General features: G+C 38.1%; 1 protein-coding gene across 4 annotated transcripts in view; it reads left to right on the top strand.

Moving 5' to 3' along the window:
* Nucleotides 1-20,375, top strand: part of SHOC2 (SHOC2 leucine rich repeat scaffold protein) — a 70,617-nt gene extending 50,242 nt beyond the window's left edge. For all 4 annotated transcript variants that reach the window (XM_061458772.1, XM_061458774.1, XM_061458771.1 and 1 more), the window contains 6 exons: nt 5,988-6,118; nt 9,445-9,633; nt 10,945-11,067; nt 13,146-13,283; nt 13,792-13,909; nt 15,826-20,375. In XM_061458772.1, the coding sequence (XP_061314756.1) occupies nt 5,988-6,118; nt 9,445-9,633; nt 10,945-11,067; nt 13,146-13,283; nt 13,792-13,909; nt 15,826-16,034 (908 nt within the window). In that variant the 3' untranslated portion in view covers nt 16,035-20,375. The remainder of the gene's footprint in view (nt 1-5,987; nt 6,119-9,444; nt 9,634-10,944; nt 11,068-13,145; nt 13,284-13,791; nt 13,910-15,825) is intronic.
* The last annotated feature ends 472 nt before the right edge of the window (nt 20,376-20,847 follow it).

Here is a 20,847-nt window from a genome sequence, read left to right as displayed (position 1 = left end):
TTTATCTTCTGCAGTTTTCCTGAGTGGTTGCCTTCCCACACCCACCATCTTTCTGTCCCCATTCCTAGTTTTCCTAAAACATCAGCTTTTAGCCAGAGTGTATTAAACATTAGGGATGTTTCAGCCTTGCAGGCTGTATAAAGGATTTGACCTCTCTCAGGTGATTGGTGATGTGCATTTACATTCATAAGAATGTGCAGACTTGGGTTTAGGAAAGAGTTGCCCCCAGATCAGATGAATAATGACTGTGAGATTTTGTTGTGCTTTCTCTGCAACATGCTCACTGAGATCACCTTCAGGATGTCTTGCTGGACCAGTCACTTTGCGCTGTCACACTGTTGGCCATTAGCAGACATCATCTTAGCTTGTGGAATGCAGCTGAAGATTAAACCTGTTTATCTGAAACCTTTCGTTTTACTCTATGGCTATCAAGGGGAATGGTTTGCGTTCTGAGAAGAGGTTAAACAGGTCAACAGCTCTTTTCACCTAAAAATCTGTGAAACTGTTCAACAGTTGTCATGGAGTATGGCCAACATCTGGAAAAACTAGTATATAGTAAGTACAAAGTATAATACGGTTGTCTTCTGACTTACAGCTAGTTTAGGCTGCCAGCGCTGTTGAAATATTTGAAGCAGTGTTTAATTCTGTCTATAGCTGCCCATCTCTGGCTTGTCTAGTCTCTTCTATACAATTTTAAACTCCTTCTAGGCCGTTAGGTTCCACCTGCTTTGTTAGCATCCTCATTGCAGCTCTTTTGGCTTCTTCTTCCATATTGGCATCTGTGTTATTCTCACCATGAGATCAATGCGATGTGGTGTATTAAGCTTAATTCATGTATGTTCTTTTAAAAGTCACATCAAGGTTTTGGGCTTTTTTCAATTTTTCAAAGTAATTTTGGATGTGCCTCTTGGTTTCCATTTGTTAGAAGTGACACCTGATACCTTTTGTATGCAAACCAGCATTTTTGTCTGTCTTAGAAGAAGATCCCTTTGTGAATTAAGTGCACTGTGCTCCATGAGGTAATGTATGGTCATGTAAAACATTTTCTTGAATAGGTGGTTACTCGTTGTGCAAAGTTTAGTCAAATCAATAGCTAAGACTATTTATAGAAGTTAGATGATCAGACATACTTTAATAGTACCCTGTTGTTGCAAGTTCTTGCAATTATCTGTTGCATGGTGAAGTTCATGTATACTTTTGATTACAATCTCACGAGGTTTTCATGTGCACAGTTCTTGTAAATCCAACTTGTGTTTTTAACGTTATATGCAGAAGAATTTTCTCTGTTGAACAGATTTTAAATTGATCTGACGCTTCTGGCTTATTTAGGAGGAAGCAACTGCTCCTGGTAGCAAACTCACTTGATGAACTAAGTGCTATAAAACAGACTGATTATTCCATCTTTTAGTAATGATGCAGTAACATTTCACACGAAGTAAATGACCCTTCATCTAAGGATAGGGAGTTTGAAGGATTCTTTTAACTGAGGGACGGAAAGGAAAAAGTGTGGTAGATTTCAGAAGAAGAGAACACTTGTCACTCCCTTTAGAATGCGCTGGTAGGGCTTTGAATTAGGAATTTAGATTTCTTTATATTATTCAACATTCCAGTTCCTTTTTCTCTTGATTTTGAAATATTCAAGAAAGAGATGTATTGCTCCTACTTCAAGAACCACTTCAGGTGGGCTTTCTAAAAAGTATGGTTTTGTAGGCATGGTTTCCTCCTTTATTTCCAGTCTTCCCTTTGTTTGGGATTGGCAAATACCTCTTTTTAACTTTGACTAATATTTTTGAGGTACCTTTAATAAAGAATTTAATTTAAACCATCTGTTTAGAGTCCCTCTTATAGCAAGAGAGTTTAATGTTTCTGGATTTGCATGCTTCCAAGTATTTTTAATTCATTTCTGTGCAAATTAAACAGCTAACCCTGAGAGAGACATGCAGTCACTCCAGTGAAGTGATTATGAATTCTGCACTTGCGTTGCTTCAGACCTGAGAGCTGGGCAAAGTGGAGCATTGGTACATTTGCTGGTGAGAAAATGGACCTGAAACAGGGTGGCTCATCCCCAGGAGTGACTCCTCATGCCAAAAGTTGAACTAAAACAATTTTTCAGTAACTTTCTTAGGCCTGGCATAAGTTTAGGGCTTAGTCAGGCTTTAGTATTTTTAGAAGTACCAATGGATGGGGTAGTTGAGTTTACAAGGTTTTTTCCAGTGGACTCCCTAAGAAAACAGGTTGGAAGGGGTTGTGCTTGTTGCTTTTCCTACTAGTAGCTGCTTTTCAGTTGTGGTTATCAAACTGTCATGTTCATGAGCGTTCAGTGCTGCAGTTTCTGAGTGACTCAACCTGCAAGGGGCTGATTTTAGTACTGCTGAGGTACAGTTTCAGTGACAAAAGTACAAGCCCAGATGATCCTGATGACTTTGGTGATCAGTTGTTACCCTCTTCTCCTCATTTCTTACTTAACGTGACTGCACATCAGTGAAGTACCTAATGTGGTGCCATCTCAGAAACCAGTAGCTGAACAGGAGAAGATGGAGATGGGTGCAGGCACTGTAAATTGTGATTGGGAGTGATACTCGCAGTATGAGTATCAGCTGGGGAGCTGTAAATGGGATCACTTTTGATTATGCAGTGTATCAGGTGTGCTATTTAGCAACTTGTAACAGTTCCTGTTGCAAACTGAAGTTTGTCACTCCCTAGTCAGAGAGCCAGTGAGGAGGCAGGTGCATGTTAGCCAGCTGCCTGGTGGCTGGCCCATGAAGGGATAGCACAAGGGGGAATGGCTTTAAACTGACAGAGGAAAGATCCAGATTAGATATAAGGAAGAAGCTCTTCCCTGTGAGGGTGCTGAGGCACTGCACAGGTTGCCCAGAGAAGCTGTGGCTGCCCCATCCCTGGCAGTGTTCAAGGCCAGGCTGGAGAAGGATTGGAGAAACCTGGTCTTGTGGAAGGTGTCCCTGGCTGTGGCAGGGGATTGGAACTGAATGAGCTTTAAGGTCCCCTCTGACCCAATCCATTCTGTGATTCTGTGGAATATTGAAAGGAGGTAAGTTTTAACATCCTGAGCAGAGGGAAGAGCTCTAAGGATCATCCTTAGATGATAATTTTGTGAGGAGGAGACTCAAGATCTGTCTTTTCCAGCATGTGAAGATAAAAGCTGATAAGGGTTTCTCACCCTGATGTGTTCACAAGTTCACAGTGAGGTGTGAATATGAACTCTGATGAGGATGAAAAGGTTTCTGAGTCTTTTTGAGGGAAGACTAAATGGCAGTAAATTTGCTATAAATAAATTCTGGCTTGAAATGAGAAGGCAGCCCATACTGCCTGTATCAGCTGGGTGCAGGACAGCCCTTTCAGGAGCAGTGGGAGAGGTGCTACTGATGAAGCTCCAGCTGAAATCTTGCTGCTTTTGTTCTCAGAAATAACTGTATTTAGTGCTGTGGTGTGTAAAAGGGTCATAGAGAATGTGTGGTACATACAGGGTGTCTCTTCTGTTATGCTTTTGCATGCTTTTCCTATGGAAGAGAAAGATAACAAGGAGAGAAACAGTGATAAAGTTCTATTGAGAAATGCTATTTATGATAAAACAACATTACCGGGAGCTGCCTCCTTTCTGATAATGCCATGAGGATAGCCAGCGTGTGTCATTCTCTCCTGGAAAATTATGGTACAGTTTGACTCTCTCTAATGGCTGCCTTGTTTCATTTCTCTGAAATGCCACATTGCTGGTAGGAAGAGAGCCATATACATACAACCTGTGCTCACAATCTGGGAACTGGCACAGCGACGTTGTATTGCTAAGCAACAGTTGGCATCATGCTGTCTGCTAGAGCTGTTCCCTGTTCGTCCTCTTTGCCTGAAAAATCCATGCTGACATCTAGCTCAAGGTTTGAGTAGTGGAAAAAAGGGTAGATTGATATCTTGTGTACGGTTTGTTTTGTTAGTAAAGCACTAAATAACTGTTCAGAGAAATGCAGTCAGGATGTACTCTATTCATCCCTAGAATGGCGGTTCCTAATGGTCTTGGTGCCTTGCAATAGGATGTCTTATACTGTGAAGTGAGGCCAGTTTCCCATAGAGCCAGCAGTGCCAGATCTCGCCAAACATGACATGAAATAGCCGTCTTATGTACAAATGTGCTTCTTTATACTAGTGGATTGTAGGATCAAAATAGGACTTAATTAACTCTCCTTAGCGTGCATACACACTGTAGGATTTAACCTCAAAAGATTAAGAGCAATATTGATATCCCTGGCTTTTAAATGCCTTTTTGTTGTTAAGGGAAGACTTTCTTTGCCATTTCTGCAACAGGTAATTGTATACTTGCTCGGAAGCAAAGCACTTGCAAATATAAATGAAAATCCCAGTGGGAGATACTGCTAGTTAAGCAACACTGGGTGGCTACCTGCTGGTTTAACTTTTGTTTAGTTATTCATGATACTAAGTGAAATATGTTCCTAAGCTTGTTAGCTAAGTATCTGGTATGCACTGAAAATTCATCTTTTATGTCTTGATTTGTAAGACCTGGATCATTTTTGTTCTGTGTCAGGGGTTTTTGTTTATCTGTTTTGTGCAGCATTTTGTTTGTTTGTGGTTGGGGTTTTCTGTTTGGTTGTTTTTTTTACTTTCACTGCTCTTGTGAATCTCTTACTTTAGTAGCTACAGAGAATCATACAGCAGTCCCAGTTAGCAGTTTTTCCCAGCTGCGTTCCCAGTTACTCAGAGATGTAGGGTAATTTTTACAGTATATTTTGAAAAGCGCTCTCAGTATATTTTGACCAAGTTCAGGAAGGAATTATTTTGCCACATCCCGCTGCAGCATTTGTATTAATTTTCATTCTCCATTTCTTTTTATTTTGTTTCATCCTTGGCTTCCAAGCAAATACTTCATACACTACATTCGCTTCTTCCTTTGCTGTGTTCCAGTAACCTTTGTATAAGTACCTCTGCACAGACATTAATACAGTCTTCATTTAATGAGTAGTCAGACTGTACCATACTAAAATCCTTTCATACTTTTAAATTATTTTTGATTATTCTTGCTACCATTTGTTGAATCTTATGTTTCTTTTCCAGTGTGTCTTTCTGGTACTTCAGTTTGCAGAACAAATGTGTTTTGCCGTGAGTGGTTGTAAAAATCAGTGCAAAATAGTGAATGTTTTGCAAGGAACCAATTGTGTGCATCTGTTCAAAGCTCCACTGGTGCGGTGTACACACATGTGCACAGACACATTTTCTTATCATAGGGGTGAGCCAGAAGACAAAGCACTGTTATTATTTGCATCTATTTGCTAGTTAGCTTTTCAGTGAAATTCAACATCCTATGGCCAGCAGGAGGGTCTAAATGCCCCTGCACTGTGTAGTTCAGAGACATCCTTAAGCAGTTGACTGTGGTCTCTAGTACTTGCTAGATGGTAAAGTTTGGAGCTAAAGGGAGCTTCAGATGGGAAATTTTCAGGTTACAAGTTTCCTCCTCCCCCCCCCCCCCCCCCCCCCCATCACTTTTTAGAGACTTTGTTGCTTTTGGAGGATGGTAAAAGGTTTTTTCCCCCCTGTAGAGGAAAGTGTTTTGCCAGGACCAGAGCTGCGTGATGTATGCCCAAATTCTGGTAATATGAGTCATGGCATTGAATGATGAGATCTGCAATTTTAAAAAGTCACATTGGGGACATCTGAAAGTTTTTTTCTTGGTAGAAAGGTCAGGATAGAAGGACTTCTGCAATAGGACAGAAGTCTTCCTTGCTTACCATATTATGCATAACTTTTGAGGAATATTTAATGTGCACAATCTACTTTGTATGGCTGACTTGAGCATTGGAAAGCAGTGCAATATCATCTTCTGTTCTGGGATGATAGCTCTGTTTTACCATGTGAAAAGTTTGAAGTGTAGTGTGTGAGAGACAACAGAAGATTCAGAAGTCAAACCTTGTTCTGTGCCCTTGTGTTAATCTAATGATATATTAATACCTGTTTCCTACCTGTAGGAAATCTGTCCAGTCTAAGTCGTCTTGGCCTGAGGTACAATAGGCTGTCAGCAATTCCGAAGTCTTTAGCAAAGTGCAGTGAACTTGATGAACTGAACCTGGAGAATAACAACATCTCTACTTTACCAGAGGTGAGAATTAGAGGGAGTGGACTGGGGAGGGAGGGTTCTTGTAAGGTATCGGTGTTCTGTAGAGGGGTTGGAACATGTGGAATTATTCTGTTTCATGGAGGTGGGGAAAAGGCAGGAAAAGCTGAAAATGGGTATCTTTTTCTCCATCTAATCAAGCCAGGAATGACCTTTAAGAGAGTGTCACAACTACCTGGCCTCAGCATTCTCATTTTAATGTGGAAAAGTGTGCTGTTGACAACCAATGTGATATCATCTGGCAACTGACTGGCACACCTTCTATCAGTTACAAAAAATAAGAATTTGCATTGTTTTTCTCTTTCCAGTGACTCTGTGAGGATCATGGGAGAAAGGGAAAGAGAAATCTGTTCTCTCGCTTTGCTTTTCATAGCTACACTTGACTCTCTTAGCTCAGTCTCTTGCTTCAGGCTTAGTGTGGGACCAAGGATAAATGTCCATAGTTAGAAGTTCTGGAGCCACCTTGTCAGTCTCTTCAATTAACACATTCCCTGAACAGAGTGCTTTGATGGCTCTGGGGTGACGAGGCAGAAGGTCCTAATCCCCAGTGCATCTGTACAGTTTTGTGTATTCCTTCTCTAGAGTTGTCTGAAACATGCCCCTGCAGACTCCAGTTTCACAGTCCTGGGTAGCTAGTTGGTGACAGGCCAGTTTTTAAATACAGCTTTGATGTCTGCACACTTGGAAACTATTTTAACTGCTGGGTCATACCTTTAAACCTTTTTGTTTTGTTAATTTCTTGAGACTATCAGGGCAGCAGAGTGTGAGATGCTCAGCTGCATACTGTATGCTGCTGGTGCTAGTAAACATTTAGAGAAAAATGTTTGACTTGAAGCATTAGTGCCTGGGAAGAATTGCTCTGATGACAGGAAAAAAAAAATCTGATGTGATTTATTACTATTCTGCATATTTTTTTCCATTGCTTTAGAGTCTTTTGAGATGAAGATTCCAGGCCACAACATAGTTTATGTTCTGTTCTGTTTTAAAGGTGGTCCAAACAGCTTTTCTAAGTTGTCATCCCCACCTGCCCAAGTGGCATAAATAGTGTACAGTGGGTTAAAATGATATCTAAAGAGGTATAGAGGAAATTACAGATAGAAGGAAAAAAATGTATTTGGAGTTAGGCAAAGTACTTGTAGTATTAAAATGCAGTAAGTACTTTCTTTCAGATAAATGTCTGAACTCAGCAGTGATAGACTGAAAACAGAAAATTTAATAAACATTTAGGTTAAACTATCATTTAAGAAAATGCTGCAGAGTGAAAGCCACCAGACTGCTTTTACGATGAGAGCTGAAGCTAGCCCACCCCACCTAGACATACTGTAAAAGCAACTATGGTATAATTACAGAAACCTAATGTGAGGGATGATTACTTGCTTTAGATGTGTTCAGTCATAATACAAAACTCTGTGACTGCGCTGCATTCTTCACGTGTATTTGCCAACAGTACGTTAACACTTAAGCTGCTACCTTTCAGAAGTGTATAGTTTATACTGTAATCTGTTTAAACATTCTGTGCTATAACACAAAGAACTATATTTGTAGAAGAAACTTCTGAATTTCAAAACACAGCTGAAGCTGCTGACACAATGCCTAATAAATATTTTATCTTAAAAGGACGGGCTGGGAGAAGGCAGCGCTGCCACAGCTCTCAGAGATAGAAGAGCATTGTTCTCTTTGTACTGCCAAAGCTTTCTTGCTTTCCTTCAAATGTGTTTAATTACTCTAGGCTATTAGAGTGTATTAGCTAACATATTTTTAATATTATTTGTATGGAAGCAGACTTCAAAAGTGGCTTTTTGAAATGCCAAGATCCATTTGAAGCAATAAAGTGTGTTTGTAATAGAGCTCAGGGACTGCCTAACCCTAGGACAAAGAGTATCTGTTAATTAAAGTATAGCTAGAAGCTGTATTTCCTAATCAAAGGTTATACTAGTTAATGATTAGGTTAGATTAATACTGATTTGAAGATCTATTATTTTATCTTCGGGGGGAAAAATTGCTTCACTGATATTTCCTGAGATGCCCGCAGAATTGTATGTCAGTGCTTGAAGTTTTAGCCATGACATGTAGACAAGTCACCATTTGATCCTGATTTATTTACAATAATGTTAATGAACTGTTTAGAAAAGTAGCCAAAGCTTTCCTGGTGAAACAGCACAGCCATGTTCTTAAAGCTTTTACAGTGAATACAGCACTGAAATTACAATCCAAAAATACTGACATTAGGAATATGGTTGGAATCATCATCTTGTTACCGCACATTCCTGATTGCAGATGTTGCATTATTTATGGTCTGTAATGCCATGCATAAACCTCCAATTTCTGTAATACTTAAGCAACTAGGGCTGAGTTCAGGTTAGCATAGTAATAAGCAAAGGTGACACTTCGGCAGTAATTTAGATCTTATTATTCATTTCCACAGTTCCAGCAACGTGCTTGGCACGTACCTACCAGGTAAACTCTGAGATCAATGCTGCTGAGATTTTAGAATCTAATTAGATTGCATAGTGAAATGAGACCATGTTCAATGGGCAACCATTGCTATACAGTTTAACTCTGGGCTTCTTGCTTTTTGTTTCTGAAGAAGGTGATGGGGAGAAAGGTGGAGCAATAACTATTTAGGAATATTTTGAAAACAGGGAAAAACCTTGGAATTTCTATATCCTTCCCTTCCTATTCTTTTTCTCTGACCTGTCCCATTATCTGAAACTGTTACAGCCTAAAAAGAAGCTTCTACCAGATGTGATCACAATACAGATTTTCAATTAAATTATCAAAGCTTTGTACTGGAAGTATCAAATGTGTGTTTGAAAAACAGTGCATGCAGTTGCTGCTTCTTTGGACCCCACTCTCAGCTGTGAGCAGGCATCAAACCTGTAGGGGGATGCAGTTGGGTGGTGTTAGCCAAAGCCAGGACTGCTGCTGAGGATGGACATGTTGCTGACAGTGCTCTTCAGAGCTGCCCAAGATTTAGCAATGTGTTATTAAAAAAAAAATCTTTTTGGAGGAGAAACGAGTTACAAAACCTCCTAAACTTGTGCTTCTAAATGTGATATGCTTGCTTTTTGGCAGTATGTAAGAAGAAAGGTTGAAATAAGGTAATGCCGATTCCTGTGAACAGAGGTTGTTGCTGATGGAGGTTTTATCCAATTTAACACTGGTTTGTGTGTTGCAGCATGTACTTAGGGGATGGACTTGGGGGGGGGGGGTGGTGGGGGGGAACATTTCTAATTAAACCCATGAGGGGAAAAAAGATGTATTCAAATAAATCTGTCCTATGTTCCTGGGTGGTTTTCTTCTCTCTACAGGGTCTTTTATCCAGCCTTGTCAAACTGACTAGTTTAACACTGGCCAGGAACTGCTTCCAGTCCTATCCTGTGGGTGGCCCGTCCCAGTTCTCCACAATCTACTCTCTCAATATGGAGCACAACCGCATCAATAAAATCCCTTTTGGAATTTTCTCTAGAGCTAAAGTATTAAGTAAGCTGAACATGAAGGTGAGGCACAGAAACATGCTACTGTGTGTAAAATCAATGAGGAGCACTGTTTGCTGCCCCATGAATTCTGGCAAACTTAATGATATGAGGAATGAATTTATCACACTGAAGTGGACTTGCTGCTGTCACTTATAGAAACAAATCTGTATTGGCTTAAAATGTACTACCAAAATGTTACTATTTTGTCTTTGTTTTAGTTAAGCTTTTGTGACATTTGCTCAAGTTTGAACAATGAAAGTAAGAAAGTTGGTTGCAGAGCTATTGAATAATCATGTGGGATATGAGCATGTAGAGTAGCTTATTTCTTACACCCCCTTCTACTGTTACAGTTTAGATTATAAACAAAATCATGTAAAAGATCTTTTTTGAATATATTCTTTCAAAACCAAACCTTGGAGACTTTTGGCAGTAGCTGTAGAGCACAGTGAAAGAGCCTTTAAGTCCGTGCTATGTACACTTAGAGTGAAGAGAACTATGAAAAGAGGTGATGTTTTTCTACGGGTGGGTTAGTTTCAAGTTAAAAAAGAGTTATTTAAATTAAAGAAAATCATGTTTGTGCAGTAGCTAAGCTCAGCTACTGGTTTAGAATATCTTTTGATAGAAATGGATTCTTAATTTGCATTAAGAACATGTTTTATCATGTACCTGTTTGTAAGTTTGCAGGTTTACCAGGACTTTGTATGACCTGGGTGTGTTTAGATTTTGTGGTGTTTGCTCTAGATCAAATTCTGTAGCAGCATTTTGAGCAGTTAGATGCTCAGGTTCAGTTCAGAAGCTTTTACTTGTTTGTCTTTTGGGGCTGGGTTTTTTGTTTGGTTTTCATTTGTGTGTTTGGTTTGTTTTGGGTTGGGTTTTTTGGCTTTCTTGCTTGTTTGAGGGTTTTCTTTGTTTAGTAAACTCCATATATTTTTAGGATTCCAGCATGGCTGATAGCACCTTTGAAAGTTATGGTGAATTTTATTTTCCTTTTTTCCTCCCACTCTCCATTGTATGCAGCAAAGAAAGGACAAAAAAAAATAATGTTTTAACTACTGTGATGCATGGAGTCTTGAGAATTATGTACTTCTAGTTTTTCTACTTTTCATTTTGGTATTGATAGAGATAATCGGGTTACTCTAGGTTGGGACTGCTTATTATTTATTATGTTTGGAGGAATTAAATATTTGGAAAATTAGCAACATTTTATTATTTTGATTTAATTATCAACTGTTTTGTTATGAAGGATTTTATAAGCAGATTGTTTAATAACTCGAATGCTTTGCCAACTTCTTGCAAGCGTGGACCCTAAATGTTTGCTATGTTAAATCACAGGACAATCAGCTGACCTCTCTCCCCTTGGACTTCGGGACTTGGACTAGTATGGTAGAACTGAACTTAGCAACTAATCAGCTCACAAAAATCCCTGAGGATGTATCTGGGCTTGTCTCTCTTGAGGTGAGAAGAGAATACATGAACAGCTGAGTGAATCTCTGCAAATAGGTGTTCTCTGCTTCAGGTTTAAGCAATATTACTTTTGGGTCAAATAAAGCCAAATAAATATATGTCTGCTATTTAATTAGATGTGTTGCATCTGTTTATGGTTACTATAACAGCTTTTTTGAATGTTGTTCGGTAGGCTCTAGATGTATGTCTGTGCACAAAGGGCTAAGTACATATATATTCCTATGTAGAAAGTTATTGTTGTAAAAGCAGCAGCACTGAACTCAGTTTGATTCCTGGAGAGACCAGCATGGAAACAGCAGGGGTCAGAAAAACTTAATAAAATGGTCTACAGCCAGAGGGGACTTGAATGTAAAGGGGACTTGATTGTAGCACCGTGATCTTGTAGGTAGCTGTGTGGGAATACTCAGCATTTGAGGGTTAAGAACTCATAGGTTGAAACCATGAACTAAACTTATATTCTCTAGTCCTGTTTCACAAGGAATCATCAGCAGAGACAAACCTAATTGCCTTGGAGGGACATAAAGATAGATGTACTTGTTCAGGCAGTTGAGGGGACTTCGTAGACTCTGAGTTGCTGGGAACAAATCTGTTCAAGTACAATAGCAAATGGCATATTTGAAACTGCAAATTCCCAGTGTGACTGCTGCTCTGAATAATAAAGAATTCTTGTCATTTGGGACAAAAATTATATGGCAGAGCTATTTAGTGGCCCAGTTCTCTTTGAGTTAAGGCTGTGATTGATGTGACTGTGAGGTTAGTAACCTCTAACAACTGGGTTTGCTGGTGGTCTGCCGGCTGCTGAAGCTGGAGAGCTGCATGGTCTGCAGGCCTGTTAGCACCATTTTTCTCTGTAATTAAAGAATCAAATACAAAGAACTATTTAGGCACTGTTTACACAAAAGTGAAGGTTCCCACAGCAGTGCAAAGTCAGCTGCATTGCACATAGGTAATATTTTCTGTTCCTGCCTTTGTTTCTTGTTATGCGATTAAAACATTACTGTTCTTATCATTCTGTGTGTATCATAGTGCATAAAGGAAGGCCACCAACACACTGCTTGTGCTAATGCTAAGAATTTCACTTTATTCATTTTGATTTTCACTTCAGTTTCAGCCTTGTTTTCTGTTCTGTTCATGCCTTTGGGGTTTCCATGTTACACAAAGCTAGTGAGAATTGGGATTGGTAGAAGCCAGGCATTTGCAACCTTGGTTGGCTTAGCAGTGAGTTTTGTGTCTAGGGTGAGGGTTCACACTGGGTGCTCTTTCACATCCTTGTGTTCCAATGTACCTTGTTAAATAACTAGGTAATAGCATTGTTTAATCAGAAATTAATTACCTTATTACTCACTATGTTGTCACAAGGCTTGCTTAGTTCTAAGGACTGCAGGGCTTCTCTGGAGGAAAAAGGGTATGCTAGTGTAACTCCTGTTAATCTGCTTGTTACGAAGTACACGTTTCTTGAGCCTAGGGTATTTATAATTCAAATTAGAAAGGAGAAGAAAAACAAGATGGTAACACTGCATTAGGGGCAGGTGTGTGATAGGAGACCATTTTGGAAAGCCAGTGGCTACTTACACAGTGTTCTGCTTCCGTGCTCTGATCTATGCGTTTGCTTGCTGCTGCTCCTAACCAAAGGGACACAGGGAGAAGAGGAAGTATTAAGCTTTTTAAGGAGAACTTGGCAGGAACAGCCAATAGTGTAAAACATGATTATGAGATAGGTAGAAGGAAGCATAATAAAATAATGGGGAAGTCCAGGAAGAAATTGTTTTTCTTTGGTCATTTGAAGAAATAAGGTGGTCTTTGGGTCTGCTCTGCATTTATTATGTAAAATAGTATTTGAAAGAATTCTCTCATAAATCTATGTATTTGTATCATTAAAGACTTTATAAAAAAGATGCTAGTCACCAAATTGATTTATTTAATCTTTTCAGTTTGCTTCCATAATTTGCATGTAGGTTAATTTTGGACTTAATTACTTGAAAATACAAAAAGATCCTGTCTTAACTTGTTACCTACTTCTGCCTTGCTGAAACTCTGTATTTGGTTGTTTGGAATCTTTTTTTTTTTAGGTTCTTATCTTGTCAAACAATCTCCTAAAGAAACTTCCCCATGGAATTGGAAATCTACGGAAACTCCGAGAGTTAGATCTAGAGGAAAACAAACTGGAATCCTTGCCAAATGAAATAGCTTACCTCAAGGATCTGCAGGTGAAACAATAATTGGCCAAGATAAACATCTTGCATCCTTTATTTACACCATGCTGATTTGATTGCAGCTAGTTGGAGGGGGAAAGCTGTTTGTGACTGGACACAGAACCAAAAGTTAAGATTCTTGTGCAGCTTCGCCCACAGTCTGTCCACACTAATTCTTCCCCAGGTTTATTAGTTAATACTGAGCAAATGTTGAAGGAGTTTAACTCTTTGAAGCTGTTCAGCTGTTGTACCATGAATACAATACTGCCATAGGAGTAGCCTCTCATTTCAGCTGTGTTTGTGAAAGCTTTTATATTTAGGCAGGTGTTTTACTATATACTGTTTTAGTTTTACGTTCAGTGGTGCTTAATAGAAGTCTGAAATGTTGGAGAAGGGTAGAGATTTTTTGTTCGAATGCTGAAGAGTAGAACCTATCAAGTTTTCAGTTATATCTATCTTATTTGCTGTCATTTGAAGCAGAAGTCGCTAAATTAATATTTAAACATGTGTTTTTTTCCCTTAGAAATTGGTTCTGACTAATAATCAGTTGACCACCCTTCCCAGAGGTATTGGTCACCTTACCAATCTGACGCACCTTGGGCTTGGAGAGAATCTTCTCACACACCTTCCTGAGGAAATTGGTAAGTTTTTTTTTTTCTGGTTTTATGCAGTGTGCCTGAGCCAAAGCACTTACTGACATGAGATGGGCATCTACTGTTCTGTCAGTAGAAGCCACAACATCCATTTTGAACTCCTAGTATGCATAACCTGATGTGAAGCATGTGCCACAGGAGGAGCACTATAGCATATGATCTTTATCTTGCTGGACTGCAGTGAAACTCATGGCCTAGCTTTTTTCAGTTGTTCTGCAGAAAGCTGCTGAACACAAATGAACTTGGAATGGTGAGATCCCTTTTCTCAAAATTCTCCCACAATATGTGTATTATCAATCGCTCAACTTCATAAATGTTTTCTTGGGAAGAGAAGGGAAACACATTGGTAATACTCTTAATTCAATGGTGTAGACAAAAACCTTGTGTCAGGTGTAGACAGCTGAAGTAAATATTTCTGCCAATAGTCTCTCTGCACACACTGCTGTTTATAGACCATAATACTGTTTTTCACCTTGATGAGGTAAAGTGAAGAGGAGGAAATCTACTGAAATAAAAGGAGGAATAGGATTCTTTTGTCTACTTCAGACATCTAGAGTAAGTGGGATTCAGAGCATCTGAAACTGAGAGCCCCTGTTTCCTTTGTAGTTCGTTGCTGGCATGTAGGTCCAGAGCATGAGTCTGAGCCCTTAAGTTAACATCTTAAAGTTACAGCTTATTATGGAGGTAAAAAGGATGGGACAAGCTATACAAAGCACACTGGTCAGAAACAATGATGTGCAGATGGGGTGGTGGGGCATGGTCTGTTTCTCCCAGCATCTTTAGTGAAGAGCCATTACAACTGCTGCACATCTTGAATGTGCCTCAGTGAGAGAAGAGCCTGAAGGAATCTAAATCTGGGCTTTGTAATTTAGTTCTTCAGTTAATGGAGAGAGTTTGGATGCTGCGGAAACAAGCTGTGGAATTAAAGTCAGTAAGCACACTTGAAATACTATTGTAGGAGTACAGTTTGGTTATTAAAGCTTAGTCTTAACAGATTAGAGAACAGGTAACTTTTCAGATGTGACTGCTTCATCTATTGTGCTATCAGCTATTTCTTATTATTTCTTCTGCAACCTTTCTTTTTTGCTGGTTTTCTCTGCCTTAAGCCTCAGCTACTTCTTTGTGTTGTGACAGATTGGGTAGTCTTTTAGCTTATAGGAGATCTTTGTGGTACATAAGATTGGAAAATGGGGAAGGTTTTGAGAAGGACTTGTATGCTTGGAGTATGTTTTAAAGACATGGATTAATTTTTATGTTTGATGGTTGTGGAGCAATGGAAGTCTTACAAAAGAAGAAATTTCTTTGTTTACCAGCTTCTGGTTAATCTGTATTGCAGTGTCTGCATTAGAGGGAATTGTAAAACTTGGATTCAGTTAAAAAAATCAAAGTTTTGTTTCGTTTAATAAATTCACTGCTGTGCAGAGATTTCACCTGCTTTCTTCCTGTGACGCATTACAGTTACAGCTTCAGGTCCTTAATATATGGGTTTTGATTACATAAAAGGTATGACAGCTATTTGAAAAGAGATAATAGATACTGCATGGGATAAAGATTTTCTAGGCCCTTCTAACTAAATAGCTATTCAATGTCACCTACAATTGCAAAGCACTTGGCTGAACAGTTAAGGTGACGTCCCTCTCAGTTCTCTAGTTCTATGTAGTCTTAATTCAGTTGTTAACTAAAGGAGATGTAGTAACGGGAATTTTTACAGGGAAACTAAAGCAAATTGGTTCTGGCTTAGGTACCAGTGAACAAAAAACTTGCTGTGCTTGAAAACAGTTTGCGTTAATTACTGACTTAAGATTCTATATAGTAAAAAATCTTCAAGAGGACTTAGAGCTTCTGTTTAGAGGTTATAAACTGCATGAATCAAAACCTACTTTGTATTATTCTATTTTAACCAGGTACACTGGAGAATCTGGAAGAACTGTATTTGAATGACAACCCCAATCTGCACAGCCTTCCCTTTGAGCTGGCTCTTTGCAGCAAACTGTCAATAATGAGTATTGAGAACTGCCCGCTCAGCCACCTTCCACCTCAGATTGTTGCAGGAGGACCCTCCTTCATCATTCAGTTCCTAAAAATGCAGGGACCATATCGTGCCATGGTCTGACGCTAATCGGATTGTCCAATACACTGTACAAATACAAACTGCGTTAATGTTGTAATTGTCTGTATATGTATATATAATATAATATATATGGTTTATATTATATTATATATATATATAAATATATAAATAATATAAAAAGGCAAATTTAAGACTGCATTATGTGTTTCTGCTAATAGAGGAATCATAGCCATTTAGATTTTTTTTTTTTTTATCCTGTACAAATGCTTGTCTAAGTTTTCTTTGCTGAATTTGATGAAAGTTGTCTGAATAATCTGGAAATGCCAGTTCATTTAAAGCAATTGCCAATGAACTCCGAGTTTAAATTTAAGGGACAAAAATAGTTTTGCTTAGATTTACTTTCAGTTAAGAGAAATGTATAACCTTTATATAATGAACTCTTCTGTTTTTCTCCATCTTTTTTTTGTGTCAAAACCTGCAAGGGTTATTGTGCCCTGAGGTTGGGATTTTCTTTTAACTTATTTTGAGATTTGAAGCAAATGGTGTTTTTATATTGTTTACAGTCAGAGTAAATCACTGGATTTTGTTTTATTCTGATTTGCTCTGTTTTAATCAATCATATCAAGAATTTATATGCCTCTGCTGATGAATTTTTATCAACCGGTTTGTATGCTAAACCCCTGTGCTCATCAGAACAACTGGCAGGTGAAAAGGATGCAGTCAAAACAAAAGAAAAAAGAAAAAAGCTTGAATTCCTTTTAAGTCTTGCTTCCCTGAGTTATCAGTTGCAGGCATAACATATCTGAACTGAGCCTTTTGCGGTTGGTCTTTTCTAGCGCAAGTAAACCTTTTCAGATTGGTAAAAACGTGGCGTATACTCAGTGAAGAGCGGTTTTCATTTTGTGAAGTAACAAGTCCATGAGGTCTAACAGTACAGTTAAGTGGCAAGGAAATAATATATATGTACATTTTTATTACAATGTTGAGTCATAAACTACAACAGGCAATTTTAAGGATTCCTTATAGTCCTTGTACAATAAATGAATGTGTCTTACTTTTAAACACTGCAATATATGTAAGTTTTAAGGTTGGTTAACAATGTACTATGGTTTTATATCTTGACTTGCCTTGTACCTCCTTCCATTATGGAACTTCTGTGTCCAAGCACAATATCTTCACACTGTGCTGTTTTGCTGCTGAACTAAATGCACTTTTCCCCACAGCTGGGGCACTTGCTTCAAAATATTCAGTTCAGTATCTTGATTATTCTTTTTTTAACTTCATCCTATCTGTTTCAGTATTAAACCGATCTGTTAAAAAAGAGGCACCTTTTTCATTTGTGCTTAGATGTTGGTAGCTCAAGCGAAATGCTGTAAGTAGTAGACATTCAGTTTTATCATGACTTCTTTGGTTGTTCAAAAGGCAGAAGATGCTTCAGGATGATTCACACTATTGTTGCACTTGTAGGGCCAGTTGTCCTATTTCAGGAGGCTAGGAACTCGAGGTGGTTGCATTCCACGGTTACTCAAGAACTGTCCGGTTTATGCTCATTGGAATTGCTTCTGGGGTAGTGTGATTTAGAGGACTGTATCTTTTGAACAAAGTCAAATCAAGAAATGCCATGGGAAATCTGTTTCATGTACTTAGGGAATATTGTTTCCGGCTTTCAGGCATGCTTACTTAGACGTATTGCCTTGATCTATTTGCATTCTGTTTTGTCGTACATCTTTTCATTAACAAGGAGTAAGTTTAAATGGAAGGCAGGTGGAGATATAAAACCTTAGAGGGCTTAAACATGCTGTAAAACTATTGTAGATGTCACTGGATTTTACTAAGTAATGTTCTGTTCTCTCTCACACACTCTCTTTTCCCCACCTCCCCTATTTTTTTACATCTACTGTAGCTTTTCAGTTTAGACTTTATAAAAGGCTAGTTCCTTACAGTTCGGCCTGGAGTTAATCTTTCTCAGCATTAAGGTGTTAAAATTATGAAGATGCTGAAATGCTTAGTATCTAGACTGTAATCTAACTTCTGAATATACTGCTAAATCCATATATGTGCCCTCAGGTCCCTAGGGGAAACTGGTTTGATTGATATGCTTCCTTAAAACAAAAGTGGCGACCCCTTGTGTTTTCAGACATCTTGGTCTCATTCACTGTCTGCTCCTCAGTCCCATTTTTTTATGAGTTGACAGGATTGAATTTGTTTAGTTTGTAAATATGTGGATTATTCACCTTGTTAAGGTACATGGTAAATGACTGTATGATTGGAGCTGACCCTCTCTCACATAAATTCTTGTGGAGAAGTTGGTTACCAAAATAGTGCTCGTTACACTCACTTAAAAACAAACTGTTCTTTTCATTAGACTTATAGGAATAAATCTGTGTTTTAATTCATTGCTATATTAAAAACAGGATAGGTTTTCAAACACCTTTGTACTAGTATGGTTGTTGCAATGCCAGATAACCCTGAGCCCTGTTTTAGGAGTTTAATTTCATACATTCTGAGGTGAATGCTTATTTTTTTCAGCATCTCAAGAGAGATTTGAATAAAAGCAGCGTGCAAGAAGTTCTGGTACAGGAGAAATCAACTCAGAAGAATTTGAGAAGTTCTTTAAAATTATCCAAAGGTTTAAGTATAAATGTGTAGCAGGGATTCAGGATAGATGCATATAAATCCATATAAGTATATACATGGATTTATATCCAAATCTAAACACAGACCTGTATAAACCCAGCTGCTTTGATCATTCAGAAGAGTCTTACATCCTGACACAACAGACTGAGCATTTCCCGGGATGCTGGATTGTTAACTGGTACAGTTTCTAAGTTGTATTTAATGCCTGATGACATTTCAGCTGGGGACACCTTGCTAGCTTATACATCTGTAAGAATTTTGTTTGGCCTAATCAATATGAATGGAAAGAACTTCATCCTCACAAGTGTACGTATGTATACATACATATATACATGTATTTGTGTATCTATATGTATAAAAGCACAGACAAGGTGGAGAAATTATTTCTTTCTTTATTTGAAAGCAACTTTGAAAACAAGATGGACAAAGAAACAGGTGATTCCCGAATACTTTTATTAAATATGTATCCCACTTGCTATACTAGGGGTAATAATTTGGAGGGTTATTGCAATTTTGACAATCTTTGGGTGAAAATCATGATCTAGATTGCTTGTCTGTAGGTAAAATATCAATTTTGTATGTGCCTGTGCCTATGTACATAAGAATATGTACATATACACATGCTCTGTAAAGACACTATTCTGCCTTGATTTAACTAGCTAAATTACTGTACTATAGGGTATATAGTATTATGAGAGTGTGGTAAAGTGTAAAGCAGATCAGGGATTTGTTAAATAAAAAAAAGAATAATTAGCATTGTGACTCCTGTTGGTCACATATTGCATTTAAATTTACTAAATAGAAAGTCAGTTGGTAATTCAAGTTCATCACCAAAGTTGTCTAATATAAATGCAGTGGAAATGCTGCCTGTGAGGTTGGGTTACAGTTGTGTAATTGGTACTTTTCCATTTGCCAGATGCTATTGGAAACTTCTAAATTCATACACCCGTTTTAGAAAGATTCTTGAGTTGTCGAATGTTTGCTTCATTACTTCTCTCAGATTTAGGTTTTCTCTGCTGTTTTTTCCATCTCTTGCTATTGTTGTGTGAGACAGTGCATGTTCAGGCTTCTTGAAGGTCGTGTTTGCTCATGTACATGAGTTAGTAAATTAGTACTCTGTCTAGCTGTTTAGTGCTTAAACCCATTGTGTCACCTGGAATTCAAGTATCATCTTTAATCCTGGGAGTCTGAAAAACATCTTTTATTTCACAAAAGGAAAAATTTGAGAGGCTATTTTTTTCCTTTTTTCTTCTTTTTTTAACCCCAAATTAAATGTCTCGAGCAGTACAAACCAGTCTCTATATCTGGATGCAATTAAGAATTTGGTCTAAAAGTAGTATCACACCCTGGTTGTATCAAATCAGCAAGCCAGAACAGCTTCTAATTAGAAATGTGCAGTTGGCAGTAATTTGCACAATGCAAACTTCAAGGCACAATAAGGACAATTACAAAATATCTACAAAAGGTTTTTGTTTTTATGTTAGCAAAGATCAGAAAATTATGTTTATTATTCTGATGTTTAGGTCTTAACCAGGACTGCACAGGACTTTGGCTGTGGAAAAATACCAGACCACACTAATTTTGTGGTTAAAAGCTAAACAAGAGTGTAAACAGTCTACAAAAATGTACTTTTAATCTGAATTATTGTAATGTTGATTGTTATGTCTATATAAAAGATTGCCTTGCTTTTTTATAAGAGTCATTCTGTATTGATGCATTCATTATAAATAGTATATTTGTAAATAAGCTGCCACTGAGTCTTTTGGAAGTTTTCTAGTATTTCTAGTCTGATGTTAACTTGGGTGTAAGTTGTATTTTTGCAGTGCCCCAAATTATCAAGAGCTGCTTTCTCATTGTATACTCATCACTCTTCAGGAGACTTCAAGTAAAATACAGATTTTCATGTAAGGCATTTACAAAAGTTGCATGATGGTAACTGCTTTACGCAGAGTCGTGTCCATCAGACACCTTTTACAAAGCAAGTATTGGTAAAATCCTTTACTTTCATTTTGTTATAATATAGTAGGACATATAGTAAACCGAACAAAACCAAAAAAAGCCCAAGCCTTTTTCTCTGAAAGGGGAAATAAATCTTGTGTTTCAGTGCAAAATGCATTTCAACTACAGTAAAATTAAAATAGATACAGAATTCTGGTGCTTGAAAGACAGACTCCAGTATCTAAACCTCTGGTTTAATAAAAGTTAGTATATTGCCAAG

This window comes from Pezoporus flaviventris, unplaced genomic scaffold (assembly GCF_033815535.1).
Source record: "Pezoporus flaviventris isolate CSIRO_AGI_PZ_B2104156 unplaced genomic scaffold, CSIRO_AGI_Pfla_v1 ptg000029l, whole genome shotgun sequence".
Lineage (NCBI taxonomy): Eukaryota > Metazoa > Chordata > Aves > Psittaciformes > Psittacidae > Pezoporus > Pezoporus flaviventris.
The sequence above is the reverse complement of the archived record's forward strand: the minus strand, read 5'-3'. Positions and strand labels throughout refer to the sequence as shown.